The following is an 18358-nucleotide window of genomic DNA, read 5'->3' on the forward strand; positions in this document are numbered from 1 at the left end:
CGAGGAATAAAACAACCTACTTCACAGTTAAGACCTGTCAACTGCCTTATACCCATTTAAGGCACAATTGCTGCCAACCAACTCAAAGACTACATTAACAAGTTTTAAGGTATATATTCATATTCAGAAATGCAGAAAATGAAAACAATGCATAAATTAGGCTCTTTACCCACCTAGAACTATGATGGGTTTTATATATACATCTTCCCATGTAATTCTCCCAATACTTCTATCATTGTCATTTTATAGACAGGAAAATACAGAGCAAAGAGCTAAAACTAGAGAGGTTTAAGGTCACACAGCAGAGCTGGGATCTGAACTCAGGACAACCTAAATACAAATTAGGCCAATCTTAATTCAAAGGCTTTGCTCATTCAACTCACTACACTCTGTTGCTTTCATAGGAAGCCAAAAAAAACCCTGTATGGGTTTACAGACAACCTAATTAACATACTTTTAATTAGCAAGTGACTAACATGTTAACATTTTCAGAATCTATGACCAATATGCCTTAACCTTTGAGTTGTGCTTCTTAATATTCTGACCTTTTTTCACGGAAAAGCAAAGTGAAACTAATGATTATTTTAGACAAATAATATTATTATTTCATTTATCTAAACTAAGCAGAATTTTTTTTTTGGGGGGGGGGCCGCGCTGTGTGGCTTGTGGGATCTTAGTTCCCTGAGCAGGGATTGAACCCGGGCCCTCGGCAGTGAGAGCACGGAGTCCTAACGACTGGACCGCCAGGGAATTCCCTAAACTAAGCAGAATTTGAGAAATATGTATTTTAGATATTAAAACACAAAATTTTCACTTTAAAATATCTACACAAACTGTGTATATGTGCAGAAATACAAAATTTTGCAGATGCCCTAAGATACTTTTTTTTTTTTTTTTTTCCTAAGATACTTTTTATATCCAAATTCATCCTGTGGTGGTTCTCTTAGCACTATGCTTTTTATCTTTTCCCACCAGCAATAAAAAAATTTTCAAGTAAGTATGCCTCTAACTCATCTTTTCTTTGAATACCATCTTCCAATTCCATTTTACTCTGATTATCTTACATCTCATCACCACACAGTATCTCAAAGAAAATTTGGTTAGTTGTTGCCTGGTGAAGAACTAAATAATAATTCATGACCTTTCTAAGAGGCAGTATTAGTAAAACACATTCTAATATACTATATTCCAACTAACATAGCACTGAAATAGTAGGGCTTTGGGAAGAGGAGGGATGGAAAAAGGACTCAAACTTATATGGTCAGTGAACCCATGGAGTTTTTGGAAATAGACTGAGGATATTAATGCATCAATACAGCAATTCTTTAAATATAATAGATTTCAGAATCATGCTTCTCACTTAAGACAGACACTACAGAAGGGAAAATGCCATCAAGAACTGTGGGAACAAAATGTTAATGATCAAAAAGGGTCTACAACAGTTTTTTTTCTTTATGACAGACTTGAAAAAGTTAAATCCAAAGAGACTTCACTAAATGTTCTGATCTCATCCCCCAATGCTACAGAACTCCTTTCCTCACCTCCGCCTTCCATGTTTGATCTCAACAGGTGAGGGATTCTATAAAATAAGTCTATAAACCCAAAGTTATTTTCAGAATATTCATGTATTCATTAAAACTCCCCCCATAATAATTTAATAATGTTCCAAATAACTAATTTTTGCCTAAGATGAGGCTACTGTCAAAAACATGGAAAGGAAATTTAAATATTTATGTATCTTAAAGGAAGTACTGGAGGCATCACATAAATTTCTCATGTCTTCATATTCTAGTAGAAATATATACAACAAACATCAGCCATTTAAGTATAAATTATTCCCGTAAGACTAATGAAAGGTTTATTGAAAGAGAACCTTACACTCCCAAAGGAAATGCAGAATGAGATTCAGAGTTCACACGGTCCCCAAGCATTTACTCATTCTGCCTGCTACATTCTTCCCTCCCCCCCCCCACTGGAAAATAACTTTATTGAGATTCTACCAGCTGTATAATCTGTTCTGACATTAGGCCCCTTCTTCCTTTGCAATTCGGTCCTTCTTAAGTGGTCCCATGAACGCTTTCTTCTCCTCCACAGTCTGGAAGCGGCCATGGCCAAATTTGGAGGTGGTGTCAATAAACTTGAGGTCAATCTTCTCCAGGGCCCGCCGTTTGGTCTGCACCAGCAAGGACTTGCGAAGGGTGAGCACTCGCTTCTTGGTTCCCACCACGCAGCCTTTGAGCATGACAAAGTCATTGGTCACTTCACCGTAGTGGACAAAGCCACCCAGAGGGTTGATGCTCTTGTCAGACAGATCGTAATCAGTAAAGGCATTGTTCTTGATCAGTTTGCCATCCTTGATGAGGTAGCCCTGGCCAGTCTTGTAGATCTTCTTGTTGATCTCGGTGCGGTGATGGTAGCCTTTCTGCCCGGCCCGAGCCACAGAGAAGGCCACCCGTGCAGGATGCCACGCCCCAATACAGGCAACCTTGCGCAGCCCGCGGTGGGTCTTACGGGGCAGCTTCTTGGTGTGCCAACGGCTGGTGACCCCTTTGTAGCCTTTGCCCTTGGTCACCCCAATGACATCAATCATCTCATCCTGCCCAAACACTTGGTTCACAGGGACCTGCTGCTCTAGCCTCTCTCGGGCCCAGTCCAGTTTTTCGGCCACAGTGCCTCCGTTCACCTGGGTCTCCATGAGGTGGGCCTTCTTCTGGCATAGAGGAAGCAGGCGCATCTGGGTGTGGGCAATGACACGGATGACCTGGCAGTACTTCTTCATGCTGCTGAAGTCCCTCTCCAGCTGCTTCTTGCCATCTACATCCTGCCACTTCTTGTAGTATTTGGTGAAGGCCTTCTTCTTAGATTTATGTCAGTTCTTATAGAAGCGCCTTTTGCATTCATCACTGATATGCTCAGCAAAGATGGTCTTAAAGGTCTGGAGGCCTCAAGGTGTTTCCACGTAGCCCACATTGCCCACAATGACCATGGGCAGTGTCTCCACAATGGTCACAGCCTCCACAACTTCCTTCTTGTTCACCTTGGACCCTGGCCTATCGACCTCCCTCACAATGTGGGTCATGCCAGCCTTGTAGCCGAGGAAGGCTGTGAGGTGCACGGGCTTGGAAGAGTCATCCTTGGGGAAGCTCTTCACCTTCCCGCGGTGCCGGCTGCTGCGCTTCCGAGGCAGAAAGCCCAGGGACCCATGCCTGGGAGCGGAGAACTTCCTGTGAGACATCCTGCCATCGGATGCTGCCGGTAGAGCTTCTCTTCTTTCTTTACCTGACTAATCCTACTCATCCTGTAAGACTGAGCTCATGAGTTCAACTCCAGAAGCTATCTCTGAACTCCTAGGCAGTAAAAGTTCCACTTCCCTCAATATACTCATGGCATCCCTTGAAAACATTACCTTGGTATTTACCACATTACAGCTGCCCCTTGGTATCAGCAGGGGATTGATCCCCAAATGCTCAAGTCCCTTATATAAAATGGTGTAGTATTTGCATATAGCCTTTGTACATCCTCCCCATCCTCCTGTATACTTTAAAGCATCTTTAGATTACTTATAATACCTAATCCAATGTAAATGCTATGTAAATAGCTGTAAATACAATGTAAATGCTACGTACAGTTGCCTGCACTTGGCAAATTCACGTTTTGCTTTTTGAACTTTCTGAAAATTTTTTTCCCCAATATTTTCCATCCGCAGTTGGTTGTATCCACCAATGTGGAACCCGCAGATACAGAGGGCCAACTGTATATTGAAATATCTGTGCAACATCCATCTCCCTCAGGAGACCACTAGCCTAAGAAACAAAAATCAGTTCATTTGCCTTTATATTCTTAGAGCCTAGCACTGGCATTCGTAAGTATTCCATAAATGTTTTGCAAAAATGAAACAAAAGCATGAAAACTCTATTCAACACCCATTATGTACATTATGCATTTAAAAATTGCTGAGACATGATCTCTATCATACTCAGTCTAGCTGCAGAGATAATTCACTTATATAAAAAAAAGAGGTCACTACAAATTTAAGAAATTATAAGTACCAAATGACTGAGAGACAGGAAATGCTACAGAAAGTCAATGACTGCAGAAATCACCCGGGTGGACATGAAATTTTCACACAGAAGGTGAAACTTAAGAGAGTGGAGGATAGTACCTCCTGCAGGGGAAATGGCCTTGGAAGACAGATTAAAGCAGGAGTGGATAAGCCATGTTTAGAAGACAATGAGTAGATTACTCTAGCTAGGGCAGTTGACTCTTTTCAAAAGGTAAGGAGATATGTGACAGAGATAGATGAGGGTCATTTTATGGAAGACCAAGAATGCCAAACTAAGGAGTTGAAGCGAGGGAAAGCCACATACAAATGCTTCTCAGGAATAATAACGTAAATAGAAGCAATGCAAAATTAATTGGCAGGGGTAGGGGGGGGACAGGTGGTGGGGTCTGAAGGAGAACCGGAATTTAGTAAACATATGCGAACTTTTTTTTTTTTTTAAAGATTGACCACAATTTTATGAGATCAATGTTCAATTTAAAGATAAAGAAATCAAGACCCAGAGATGCTGTTAGTTCAAAAACAGAGAAAGTAGTGGGTAGTGTTTAAAAACCCAAAGTCAATGCTTTCTTCTTGCTACTTGCAAGAACTGCAGGCAAGGTACAAGGTGAATACTATTTCAACAGTATGCATATAAATTGACAGTGTTGGAAATGAAAAAGAACAGACAACAGGAAGGCAGCATTTCCAAAGTGGTGTATGTGTGGAAGAGGGTGAGGAGAAAACTGGGAGAACTCAAAGATGACTGCAAGGTTTTAAACCTGAATGGGAGGATGGGGAGTGGCAGCACCAATGAGGAAAATGAGAAAACATGAGGGATAGGGGAGAAGAGAAGGGTAAGGGTTAATTAAGAGTCTACCTTTAAGAGTGCTGATTTTGCTGTGACAGAAAGACTTCTAAAATTAGGAATGTCCAGAAGGCAGAGGTGCAAAATTATCAATTAGTCAGTGCCAGTGGCTAATTTTCAGGCATTATATTGACACATAGCTAAAACTTACATGCTTACTATATGCCAGAACCATCCCAAGCACTTTACATGTTAACTCACTTGACCTTTATAACTCTAAGGGATAGATGCTACTACTACCCTCACTTTTCAGATGTGGAAACTGAGGTACAGAAAACTTAAGCAGCTTGCTCAAGGTAATACAGCTAGTAAGTGTTAGAGCTGTGCTTTGGATCCAGGCAGTTCTGCCCCAGAGACCATGCTCTAAACCAGTGGTCCCCAACCTTTTTAGCACCAGGGACCGGTTTTATGGAAGACAATTTTTCCACGGATTGGGGGGGGATGGTTTCAGGATGATTCAAGTGCATTACATTTATTGTGTACTTTATTTCTATTATTATTACACTGTAATATATAATGAAATAATTACACAACTCACCATAATGCTGACAGGACGCACAGCTCAGGTGGTAATGCAAGTGATGAGGAGTGGCTGTAAATACAGGTGAAGCTTTGATAGCTCGCTCGCCAGCTGCTCACCTCCTGATGTGCAGCCCGGTTCCTAACAGGCCACGAACCGATGGCGGACCGTGGCCCGGGCGTTGGGGACCTCTGCTCTAAACCACTATACTCACCATACTCAACGGCACTTTGTTATGTATGATCTTATGCTTATGCCTATTTCACTAAATAGTTTATAAACTCTCTGAATGGCAGGCATGATATCTTTCACCAATTTGTCTCTGCAGGACTTAGCACAATGATTTATACTAAGTAGGTGCCTGATAGATTTTAAACGATGATGGGGTGACAGCAAAGTACTGTGATTTCTGAGGAAAAAAAATGTTGAAAGAAAATAGAGGAATATGGCCATGCTTTTCTTTTTGCCATAAGTGGGGTGAGGTGGACCAGGAAAGTAAGATAAAATAAGAATCAGAATCTCAGAATCAGAATCTCAGTGCTAAAAACAACAGAGCTCACGAAGTTCCTGTATGGCCACTGTGCGTACATCATAGCAGCTATGAACTATGTGGTAATTATGTACTTACTTATAGGCCTGGTAAAACTACTTGAGAGTATATTCTCATTTCATCTGCAGGGACCTGGGATATATCTTGGTGCAAACTGAATGTTTACTGATGGGATGGATGGATGGATATGAGAGGGACACAGAAAGACTGAGAGAAAGGAAAGCAAACGTCTGTGTGTGAGAGAGAGGAAAACAATCAATGGATGAATTTGGCCATTAGGTCTTTGGCATCTTTGGAAAGCTTAATTCCAATAAAGTGCTAAGGAAAAATAGCTGGATTACAAGGGACTAAGGAAAAGAAGATGGTAAATAAAAGGAAAAACACAGTACAGGGCAAACTTGAAATTGTTAGCCATAAAAGAAAGGTAAGGAAGGACAGAGCTTAAAAGGAAAACGGGAACAGGAAAGAATTTTTAAGAGAAGGCTGATATTGGTCCACAAAAGAGAAGACAAGTAAAGAGAATAATTAAAAAGACTAAAAGAAGAGAGACAGCACATCTGAAATAAGGCTCTGGAGGAATAATATATAAGCAAGAGCAGAGGTAAAGAAAGGCATTCTGCAGGACCCTACTAGCCAAACTGCTTTTCCCTTTTCGAGACCTATACCAGCCATCAAATCTTCAGGAACTACCACTTCACATATCTCTAGTTCTCTGTCCATAACCAATCTTATGCAAGAAAAACTTAGAAAGGCCTGGCCAGAATTCTAATGTCATATATTAAATGTGAGTGAATAAAATTTTTTAAAATGTATTTGGAATAAAGGAGCCATGAGATGCCTGAAATGTCAATTTACCCAATAATCCACTTTTTAAAAGTCCCATCCATATTTCAAAACCCAGATAAAATCTCACCTCCTCCAAGATACCTTCCTCACCCCAACTCCGTTGGAATAAAGTTCTTTTTCCCTCAACTTACACAGTACCTGTTTCTCTATCATAGCTCTTACCAGTTCATCCACTATTACAGTTACTTAAATGTCTTTCTCTAGTATCTTTGAGTTTCCCATAGGCAAAGCCCCTATAATTGTGCTCTGCACATAGTAAGTGTTCAAAAACTGCCAGTAAAATAAAACACAACTTTTTAAAAAATATATTTAAAACTTGTACAAGTTTCTATGGGTGAAGTCTAAACATAGTAACTAGCCTATTACTACCTAACAGAAAACTGCTAAGAGAAGCCTTAGAAATAATTTGTGGCTTGAAGGAGAAGAAAAAAACATGAATCTAAGTGAATTTGCACCCACAGGGAACTTCCGGCAACGTGTGGAAACATTTTTGGTTGTCACAAATTGGGGAGAATGATAGTGGCATCTAGTGGGTAGAGGCCAGGGATGATATTAAACATCCTGCAATGCACAGGATTGCACCCTGCAACAAGGAATTATGTAGCACAAACCCTGAACAACACTGTTACCTAGTCTACCTGAGATTCCTAAAGTTTTCTTAACGTAGTCACCTACTCTTTCCACTGACTTAAAAACTGGGTCTCAGGGAAGGTGAAAACAACCTGCCTAAGCAGCTCCACTTACATGTTAACAAGAAAGGAGTTGGTTACAAGTTCTCACTTACCATGTGACATGTTTGCCAAAATGCCATCCCTGTATTTTTCTGTAACTGTTGATTAGCCCTTCTTAGTTATATATAACCTCCTAGATCACTGTTAAGTCTATCCACAACAATTCACCAACTAAATTAAAATATACCTTGATTATAAAACTTAAATGGCAATATGTGATGACCATCTGCCAAAATACCCACCTACAGATGAACAATCCACTATCCAAAAGACATCTGCTTAATAGTCTATTCTCTGAAAAAGATCAATCAGTTAAACAAACCCACCTAAACTTTCAGGTACTCATGCATGCCACCAATAACAAAAATCTGAAAGGCTAGCCACGTTTAGAGATGTAGTTGGAGGCTGCAAATGGTATTTCTCCACCATAAAACAAACTATCCCTTTTCAAGTCTGAACTCCCCTCCACCCCAAAATTGCCTCATGACAAACTTGCTACACTAGTGGGTCCATATCTTATTATAACATATCTTAAAAAACAAAACAAAAACTCAGCAAACGCTTCATCTACCATGAAGGTAAAACACAGCAGCTGTTAGAAAGCAACGAAACACAGGCTAGGACAGGAAGTATACATTTTGAATCCAACCAAAACCACAAGGGAGGCAGAAATTAACTGCTAAAATAATTTAGCCTGTTAATATCCAAGCAGGTAAAATGCTATTAACATTATTATAACAAAAAATAGACTTATAAAGCCTCAAGAGAGGGTCATTTTTTTTTCAAACAATTTTCCCATGTTTGGTAAATCGGCCACGTTTGGCTGATTTTCTGGGACCAAAGCTATTTTAAATCCTGGGCATGGGAGTGGGAGGGGGCTGGATGGGTCAGGGGGAGACTTCTCAACCATGTGAATTAATATCAGTGTGTACTATAGGACTTCTTGAAGCTTCTAGCAACAGTGAATATCCAGTCCAGCATTACCAGATTCTTCCAGAACCTATTTAGTATATTTATTTCTCCCAAATAATCCCATGACCTTGTTCCCCTCCCCAGGCTAGAATAAGACTCTGCTTGTTAATTTATCCAGTCTCATCCCCTCCCTTTACCTCCCTCTGTCTCAAGATTTACAGTGACAAATTTTATCTTACAATATACTGGATATTTTAATTAGTATTTAAATGACAGCCATTTTTCTGCTGTCTCTGAAAAACAACCTTGTGGATGTTATATTACTTCTACTTCTGGTAACAAAGTTTCTGACAAAGAAATGTGCAACTGGAATGCAGCTCTCCACCCATAGAGGTAACATGCAAAAAATTTCTAACAAAACAGACAATTTGTAGGCCTTTCCTGTCAAGTGGTCTAACACCAGGGATCAACTTCAAGTGGATCCCACAGAAAAACCTTCAGCATAAAAAGAAATTAAAGATAAAAAGAGGAGAACAGTGGAGGAAAGAGGGAGGGGAGTATGAACAGTTGCCTCCCACAGTCACAGCAGATGTCATTCAGTGGCACCGGTGCCACCTTGTACCATCAGATTTGACCTGTTTGACTGGTATTCCCTATGGCTATGATTATCCCACTATCTCATCTTCCAAAACAACTTCAATGATACCTTTCCTGTATGGTACTTCAATATATCCCCCACCCATTTTTCCAACTTTGACATGTTAATTTCCATATTTCTATTCTTTCAAATGCTATTCTTTTAAAGCATGAAATTATACCTCACCTACTATCTTCTCTATGGCCTATTCTCACCCTTCTTCCACCCTTCTCAAATGAACTATATTCAATACACCCTTTTCTTTTACTCAACAAAGATGTCAAAGTCTTTACAAATCTTTCCATTTTGTCATAAATCAAAAGAGAAAACACTGAATTTTTCTTCAATTCGAGTATTAAATTTCCAATGTTATTCAGTCTAGAAGCCCCATATTTAAGACCATTTCTTATTTTTATAAAATATAAGAAAGTATTCTCAACTTAATCATTTGGATAGGAGTCTTATTGGGTCTCCTATTTCAAAAAATGACACTCCCCTTCTAACAAAAAAAATTTCATCATCCTTTCTTGCCCAGAACATCACCCATCCAGAGGATAGGTTTACTCTCCTTTCATCTATGCTCTACTTCTACAACTCAAGACTAATTCAGTCCCCTTGCTGTTGAATTCCCTCTTTCTTTATCTTACTGATGCTTCTTACTGCATATCCTCATTTCTCACTCTTTTGAAACTGCCATCTTACCACCCCACCATTTCAACACCAGACACCCCAGTTCATTTACTCTAAGAAATTAATTCAGCTGAGACAAAACTAATTTTCATCTACATGAGGGAAGATCTGTAGCTGTGCAGTCTAAAAATTGCCCAGTCATGGTCGTACACCACTGACAAAGGTAGACAACAAAACTCTTCCTAAAGTGAAAGTCACAAAGAATAACTGCTATACCCCCAACCATGCTCACTCAGCAATACCCAGCATTCTCCCTGGGTTGTCTATAAAAACCAATGGTTCCATATGCATCAAAGAAAAGAAAGTGAACATAATGCTTCCCTGAACATAGTCTCTAGTCTCTCACAGTAGACTTTATTTTTTAACTTTTAATACAATTTTTAAAGGTTACTTTCCATTTACAGTAATTACAAAATATTGGCTATATTCCCCATGTTGTACAATACATCCTTGAACCTGTCTTACACCCAATAGTTTGTACCTCCCACTCTTCCACCCCTATACTGCACCCCACTCCATCCCCACTGGTAACCACTAGTTACTCACAGCACTTCACTTTAAATGGAATGATTATCTAAAGAAGAAAAAGAGGGAAATTCTGGCTGGTGCAAGCCTTACTTTATTACCTCTTCCCATCTCTGCCTCCGACTACTACTAGCCCTAAGACTTGCTTTATTTACTTAGGATAGATGAACAAGATTGAGAAAAGGCTGGCTCTCAGGAATTTTTAAGTGATTCCAGGTCCTATGCCTGTTCAATTTTGCCTATTCAACTTTAGCTGGAAAATTTAGGCTAAACATTGTGTTCATTCTTATTCTTTTCTCCCTCCTTCAATGAACTAAATTCATCTCAAGGTGTCTACTACTGATTCCGCAACCTAAGGATAAGTCTTCCTTACCATGCGGACTTTAAAAACATAAGATACATTAATGCAGAAGCCTCTCAAAGCCAACTGATCTTCCCATTAAAAATACCACCGCTCTCCCAATCTGCTTTTCATCATACCTTTCCAGTCCCACTACCACCACCTTATTTCTAACCCTTAACTGCCCACTACACAGATTCATCTTCCTAATACATAGCCATGAACACGTGATTTCCCTTCTAAACAAATCATCTCAGATTCTCCACTGTCCACCCATTTTAACCATAAACTACAGACCATTATATTCAAGATACTCTCAAATATGGGCACCTAATCAAATAGGCTTTCCCTGACCACCCTTATTTATAAAAAACAGCACATCCCTGTCTTGCTTTATTTTTCTTCCTAGTACTTGTCACCACCTGGTAAATATATTTATCTGTTCATATGTTTATTTGTTGCATCCTTCTATTAGAAAGAAAATACTTTCCCATGTTCACTCTTTGGTTCACCACTGAATCCTCAGTGCCTAGAATACAGTAAGCTCTCAAGCCATACCTGTGGAAAGAATGGATGAATTCAGACATGTCACACACAGTATAGCTGATCTGGAGTTAGAAGACCTACATCTGAGTTAGAGCTCCCACATACCAACTATATGATCCTCAACAATTTTAACTTCTTTGGGCTATACTTTCTTCATCTGTAAAAAGAAGGGGTCAAACTTAATAAGCTATGAAACTCTTAAGTTTTTCCAGCTGCATCACCTTACATTCTTGTTTAACTGGACTGAATACCTCCCCCAGCACCCAACCCTCCTTTCCATATATCTCTGCTCAGTTTCCTTCCATTTGGATTCCTCCTTCTCAATCCACACTTCTCAGAATACTGTTTATCCTTAAGGTCCATTTTAAGTGCCATTTTCTCCTTGAAGCCTAACAAACTGTAAACTCTGCAAGAGAAGGGTGGAATTCTCACTTTTCTACTCTCAGAAGTTATTACAATGCCTCCCATATAGGTGATCAACAAAATGACTGATGAATCATGTGTATGAATGAGAAAATAAACAAAGGAAACTTTTCCTGATTCACCTCAATTGCTCAGGTAATCTCCTGCCTTTGGACTCTTATAAAACTGGCATCTTTCACGATCCTTACCATATTTTACTTTCCTAATATATACTAATCTGCAAATTCCTTAAAATTAAGGACTGTCCTGATAGTTTCTATATCTCCCCTCTACAGCATCTATCATACATCTTTGCCACAGTTGTATTTATTAAGCTTATCTGATATGTTAAACAACAAAGGGATAATAAAGGAGAAAAAGGACTTCGATATACAGGTATCATTCCAACTACCCACCGTATAGTTATTGAGCATACATGATGTGTATTAAACTCAGGCATTCCACCACACTTGAAAGACCTCATCATTCCCTCCTCTACACACACTGCTTAATAAAACGATTACTACTTTCAAAAGCAGAATAGCTACCCTCATGTATCACCTAACTACAAACCTTCTCTTGAAACATACATGCAGGGATCCACTCACACATCAATACTTTCACTTCACTAAACAGCTAAAGTGACTTTTCTGCTCATTTCAGACTTCTACCCCGTCCAATTCCCTCCTCCACAAGGTATGAAACCACTTTTAAAATCATTTTCCCATAAGCTTGCCCTTCTTAGTTCTGCTACTAAAAGACAAAAAGGACCCGTTTCTGGATCTTCCTTCCCCTTTTCCAAGCAGTGGCAACTCCCCAATTAATCCCAGGCTCTGACAATCTTATTTTTCTCTGTCATCAAGATTTTGACCCTCGTTTACCTCTACCTCCAAGCTCTTATTCTGCATCCATGGAACCTTCCTAGCTGCATAATAGCTGGTGCAATATGCTCTCGCCACCATGTACTTGGTTCCAATGTGTCTGCATTTTCTTCCTCCTACAATGTGTGTCAATCGCCCCCTTAACCCTCCCCAGATACACATCACATACTCTCACACTCTGCACCCATATGTCACTCTACCTCGACATACAAGTTCCTTACACCACTCTTAATGAATCCACACGACTCTTAGAATGGTATCTTCCGACTGCACTGATTCTAACCCAGTTTCTTCGGGGGAACCCAACCGCATCCGTAGTGCCTCCTTCTTTCCTCACTTCGTCACCCATTCCCTTCTTTATGCCCTCCACCTGCACTCCGCCAACTAACTACAGATGGCATTATTCCTCAGTACTTCCAACCCCAGAATGAAGAACAAACTCCAGCTTCCTGCGGTCTCCCCCTCCTCTAGTCCTCCCTCCCCGGCCCCGCACACACCCCAGGTGTGCAGACTTCCACCTTGTCTTCTCCCCATTCATCGCTCCAGTCAATCCCACACACCACGTTTCCCTGCCACGGGGATCAGACACCTCCACACCCACCTCCACTCCGGGTCGCCGCCCGCCGCCTCCCCCCACCCCTCACTAGAGAGCCCGCGACCCGGGGCGCGCGCGCACACACATTCTCACGCTTCCCTAACCTCCTTCTTCGCACCGAGACTAGCCGGCTCCGCTGGAACACTCAGTCCTGCTCGCGGGGGCTAGGCACCCAAGTGTGTGCCTGCTCCGCCCCCTCCCGCTGATCCTCGCAGCCCCCGCCTCCCTGCCGGGGAAGGAGAGGACACAGCAACTCCCCCGCCACCCCGGACATACCACCTCTGTGTCTGCTGCTCCATGCCCCAACCTTCGGCCCGCTCCCCGCTACGTACCGGGCCGGCCTCGGCACTCACCGGAGATACTGCGCGCTCTGCAGGCTCATCCTCCGCCGCCGCGTCTTCCCGCGAGGCCTCTGTGGGTCTCTCAGGCTCCTCGGAGCGGCCCCACGGCACCGCGGGTGCTGGCGGCCGCCGCCATCTTCCTCTCCTCCGGCTCCTCCTCGCTCGGCGCGGGGTGGGGGTGAGTGAGGCGAGGGGGAGGGAGCGGGGATAGCTGCTCTCGCTGCTTCTCCGGCCCGTGGGGCGCAGGGACACTCCGACCCGGGAGGGGGGAGGGGGAGGGAGAAGGGATAGGGGCGGGGGAAAGAAGAGGGAGAAGCAGAGGAAGGAAGTGGGGTCTCTCTCGCGAGATTTCAGCGGCGCCGGTCCCTCCGGGTGATTTCCGCCTCTCTGTAGCGCTCCCTCTTGGGACCAGTTAGCGGTGCGGCGCCTGGGCGGTTGCTGAGCGGCCCACTGGAGGCGATTGGCGGCTTCCGGCCAATCCACCCCGCTCCTCCCGCGCAAGGGGGCAACCGCAGCCTCACCGGGAACATCGAGCTCAAATCAACCGGGAGTTACACTCAAAGTCTTCCCCCGTCTTTGCACTCCACCCGATTTCTCTCTTCCTTTTTCCACTCCTCCACTCTTCCTTACCGGAAACGACGCCCCTTCCTCCTACAGTTCCGGCCGCCAGTCCCTCATCTCTGGCCTGCCCTCGCGCCCTAGAGTGAAGCTAAGGACCCCCTCCTCTTTTCTGTGGCCCCACCCCCTGCACGCAGGGAGGCTGTTGGAGGGGATAGGGTGGAGCCCAGGGATGAAGAGAAAAGAAACCAATCGGATTGGATAAGCAGCTGCCAAGGCAACTGGAGGCTGTAGTTGTATTGTCATAGTAACCAATGTGTGCAGACAGAATGACCCTCCCTTGGCGAGTGGATTCCCCGGAAAGTGCCCAGGGTTCCCCTTGGCTTCCCTTCCATCTAAAGGCCTCCCCCAGATTGGGAATCCGGGTAGTTCTCCTGGGCGGAGAAGTTCATTTTCTCCTCCCTTTCCCTTTCCCGCAGCAAATGGGGGAGACCCGGAGGCATTCACCATGGGCTTTTCCACCCGCCTGCGGGCGCGAACCACCTCCATAGTTTTCCTCTCCGTGCCGGGCTTGGGGAGGGCTGGGCCTACGCAGAAGACGCTGGGCCTGAAGGCTGGTGGGCGGCGGGCTGGAGCAGGCTAGGCGAGGCGGCTGCGCTAGGCTGCGAGGCGGGCGAGGGGTTTCCCCACAACTGCCCCCGGCTCTGGGAGGCGGGGTCCTGCCAGGACGGGGTCCCTGAGGGAGGAGAACGGCACACGACTGCCGAGATCCCTTTTCTGCCGACGGGGACTTACGACTTTCCCCAGCGGGTCGACCCCTTACTGAAATCCCCCAAACCCCACCCCACACACACACACTCTCGGCGACCTAGCCTCCTGCGAGACCCCCCACGCGGCCTTCACGAGCCACCTTCTGCCGCAAGGAGGCCAGAGTGAGAGTGGGAACTCATCTTGGAAGGCTAACAAGTGATTTTTCAGCACTTAGGGCAGGGAACGTGGCGAGATGCTCACGACCGCCATCCCTCTGAGAGGCACCCCCCAGTGGGAGTCCCCCTTTCTTATCAAAAACAGACCTCCGAGTTCCTTTCTCCTTTGCAAACTTCCTCCTTCTCTCAGGCGTTTGTAGTATTTTAGAACTTGTCACTATGTATCTTTTGGTTTGGAGAGGAAAACATTGTGTAAAATAGTATCAAGAAAAACCTAGATACTTGAGCGAAGTTCCTATGAAAGGCTTTTAGGAAAAGGGTATTCATTCTTAGAACAAATCTTTTTGAATGTTTATTATGTGTATTTTGTCTCATGTTTGAGGCTAAAAAAGCAGAATAACGTAAATGGGGTCAATAATAATGAGTGTGTGAGAAGTAGCTGGAGAAGTCGTCGTGTTAGTGGTTTGAAAGAATTATTTGACATTTTACAAATTATATTTTCCATTCGTATTGTGGAGGCGTTTAAACAGCTGTCCCAAAGTACTTTAGGATGAATAACGGTATAAACCCCTCCAGGAATGCAGCCCTCACTGGACAGTAAAATCAGAATTTTAATGGGCTATTTTGGTTTGGCTCGGTCGGGGTACCTGATTCCTTTTGTCTTTCATGCTAGGTGAAAAGGCGCTATCAAAATCCTTCTCTGAGACCGCACCTATTAAAAGACTGGGCCAATGTCTATGTGTAGGTTTGGAGGAAATGAAAGTACAAGCTACTTTGAAATAAATCCCAAGGACAGATTATAATTAACGACATAGAAACTGAACTATGCCCCTCGTGCTGCATGCGCCTACTGTGATGCGGTGTGACACGCGGTGATTGCAGCTGTACATTGCCCCGTGTCGTCCCTCCACCCACCGAGGGGCCGCCCACTCGTGGGAAAGAGAGCCACCTAGTGAAAGATTGTTCTCATCTCTGGTTTAGGATCCGGCTTTTCTTCAACCCTGAGAGCCCAAGGATGGAGATTACTACTACATATTACCTAAAATACCTTAGATTTTCTTCCTGAAATTTATTGGTTAGATTTTTTTAAAAGATCTTAAACAGAATAAAAATTTTATGTTGTGTAAAATAACCACCCCCTTAGTAATCATCCTAATAACACTTTTTATGTCTGTGCCTCATATCTCCAGTCAACAGTATATGAGCATATATCATGACCTGCCTGACGATCTAGAAATATATTAGTATCTTCTCATTTTGGAAATAAGGAAACTGGGGTTGGAAAAAAATGAATCCTTTTGTTGTGTTGTTTGTTTGATAAACATTACTGAGCATTTATTATATTTCAGACACTGTCCAGGTTACTATGGATACCACCATAGAAGAGACATGGTCCCTGTCTTGGAGGAACCCACCTTCTGGTAGAGATACCAGAGAATAGAGACATGATTTGGATGCAATATTATGGGTGCAACAATTAAGGTAAGAACAAAGTGCTTTAAGTGCACAGATGAAGGTCAGACATATAAGCAATCTTTATATTTTATAGCAGCTTTCCTAATAATGTTTCAAGATTCTTCAGTAGCTTTAGTGTCCCTACAAACTAGATAGAATAGTAGCATTTAATTTTACAGATTGTAAAACATTGATGCCCATCTTGAAAATAACTTTAAAAAATCAATAGGATTCAGAAAAATTATGACCCAAATTTACATATTGCTTAATGTACATTTTCTAATCTCATCTCTTTCTACTAGTCCCCATCAACAGATTTGTAGAATACAAGCATCTTTCTGCAATATTATTCACCTTTTCCCCCCTGCAGATAAAGATTACACCTAAACCAAAAGAAATTATAGATGAGAAGCTGTTTCATTTTGTTTAATCCTACCTAATCTTAAGTTTTTCAGTTTATGCCTAAGTGATTTTATTGAAAGACCATAAGCTAGGAGACCTGAGTGTGCATCCCAACTCTGCCATCTCAGTCTCTGAAGTTCAGGTTCTTCCTTGACCAAAATGGAAACATTACCTATTACAGGCTTCCTGTGAACTTTAATGATAATATAGGTGACTGACTATATGAGTGCCTGACATACAACACTGGTACTTGATGAATGTCAATTTATTTTTTGCCCTCTTGCTCTTATATCAAGCTAAAACTAATAATTTAGAACTACTGCAGCATAAAATTATTTTTTTAAATAATAGTTTATCTAGTCTTTGTCTGTAATACTCATAAATCTGACCACACACCCAAATTTATTCTTATTCAGTGCTGAAAGATAGATTTGTTTATCCATGACACTGATTACAGAAAAGAACACAATATCAGGACATTGTGAGTCAGATTCCAGAAGGTTGAAACTTTTTAAAAACCTTTTATCACTAAAAGCAGCCTAATATAACCACATTTCTGCCCAAGTAAACAGAGTGGCCAGTTTTCAACCTGACACCAAGTACTTGTGGAGAAGCTACTCTTAACATTGCTATCAAATTTACCCAGAGCTTTGGTAGCCTGATAATGAATACATAGTAAACCTGCTCCCTTTTTATAATAATACACATCTCACCTGTTCCATGAAACCTTAACAAGCACTAATTTTAATATTTAACCTACATATTCTGATTGTTTCCCAATCATGTGTACAACAGGTACTTAATGTGTTTCTATTTTGATGAGAATGCTTTGTCAATTGCATTACTGAAGGACACAATGTATATGAAGCTGGCCCATGTTCTCTTCATTACTACACCTCAGGTGTGGAGCTAAGTGATTCAATCAAGTAAGTAATTCATTCTCTTCAAATAGTGAGACAGATACAAATTGACATTAAACTCAGGTCTCCTGTTGCTCAAGAGTTCTCAGACTAAGGGTCAGCAGCCTTTCTCAAACAGTTCACCAAGTGTGAATTTATTCATTCATTTCTAAGAAGGAGCCACTGAGCCTCCAGAACAGTCAGGAAGCATTGCAGTCCAAGTTTTAAGAGAAGAAACTTCTGGTTTGGGAGACAGTGAGGTGACAGAGAATGGTAGTCAGAGCTAGCTAGCTCTCCTTCTCCACTCTCCTAATAATATTTACTAACGGAAATCTTATTAATCTTCAAGAATTTCTCTCAACTCCCAGTAAGAAAATACCTCTGGGAAAGAACCACACCTTAAAATCCTATCTACTAATTTAATGGATGCAGGCCATCTGGAGAAGACAAGAAGAAATGCCCATAGGGAAGACCGAAGAGTATTAAAAAAGAAAATTAAAACTTTAGCCTCTTACACTTTATATTGTCCAAAGGCCTTGGTGTTCATGGATCTCTTTACTACTCCAAGCACAGTACTACTGAAACCATCTTGGGGTCCATAGTCTAAAATCAATGTATTTCATGTCAAAATCTGTTGTATTACCCAGAAGCTGCCATTTTTTTTCTTAAAACACCCCACTAAAAGAAAAAAAAAA

The 18358-nt window shown here is 42.1% G+C and overlaps 3 protein-coding genes and 1 pseudogene across 10 annotated transcripts in view; 1 reads left to right on the forward strand and 3 right to left on the reverse strand.

Moving 5' to 3' along the window:
• The window catches only part of SMG7 (SMG7 nonsense mediated mRNA decay factor), a 72282-nt gene extending 58333 nt beyond the window's left edge, over positions 1-13949 (reverse strand). For 4 of the 7 annotated variants that reach the window (XM_061187558.1, XM_061187555.1, XM_061187556.1 and 1 more), the window contains exon 1: positions 13436-13515. Coding sequence is in view for 1 of the 7 variants with exons in the window: in XM_061187553.1 (XP_061043536.1) it covers positions 13436-13464 (29 nt within the window). In the remaining 6 variants the exon portion in view is untranslated. Of the gene's footprint in view, positions 1-13435 lie in introns of all 7 variants that reach the window. The other 3 variants (XM_061187554.1, XM_061187553.1, XM_061187557.1) reach the window with 3 other exon arrangements.
• On the reverse strand, positions 1971-2779 carry LOC133089192 (large ribosomal subunit protein uL3-like). The gene has a single exon (XM_061187551.1). The coding sequence runs from the start codon at positions 2777-2779 to the stop codon at positions 2024-2026; it is 756 nt and encodes a 251-aa protein (XP_061043534.1). The 3' UTR covers positions 1971-2023.
• Positions 1971-3235, reverse strand: LOC133089193 (large ribosomal subunit protein uL3-like; annotated as a pseudogene).
• NMNAT2 (nicotinamide nucleotide adenylyltransferase 2) overlaps positions 13317-18358 on the forward strand; it is a 213045-nt gene continuing 208003 nt past the window's right edge. For both annotated transcript variants that reach the window (XM_061187559.1, XM_061187560.1), the window contains exons 1-2: positions 13317-13601; positions 16257-16389. The gene's annotated coding sequence lies outside the window, so the exon portion shown is untranslated. The remainder of the gene's footprint in view (positions 13602-16256; positions 16390-18358) is intronic.

This window comes from Eubalaena glacialis, chromosome 3, assembly GCF_028564815.1.
Source record: "Eubalaena glacialis isolate mEubGla1 chromosome 3, mEubGla1.1.hap2.+ XY, whole genome shotgun sequence".
In the NCBI taxonomy this organism is placed as follows: Eukaryota; Metazoa; Chordata; class Mammalia; order Artiodactyla; family Balaenidae; genus Eubalaena; species Eubalaena glacialis.

What these genes read in the sequence shown, in the direction of transcription:
- LOC133089192 (XM_061187551.1), bottom strand. Translation starts at nt 2,779, where the DNA reads ATGAAGAAGTACTGCCAGGTCATCCGTGTCATTGCCCACACCCAGATG.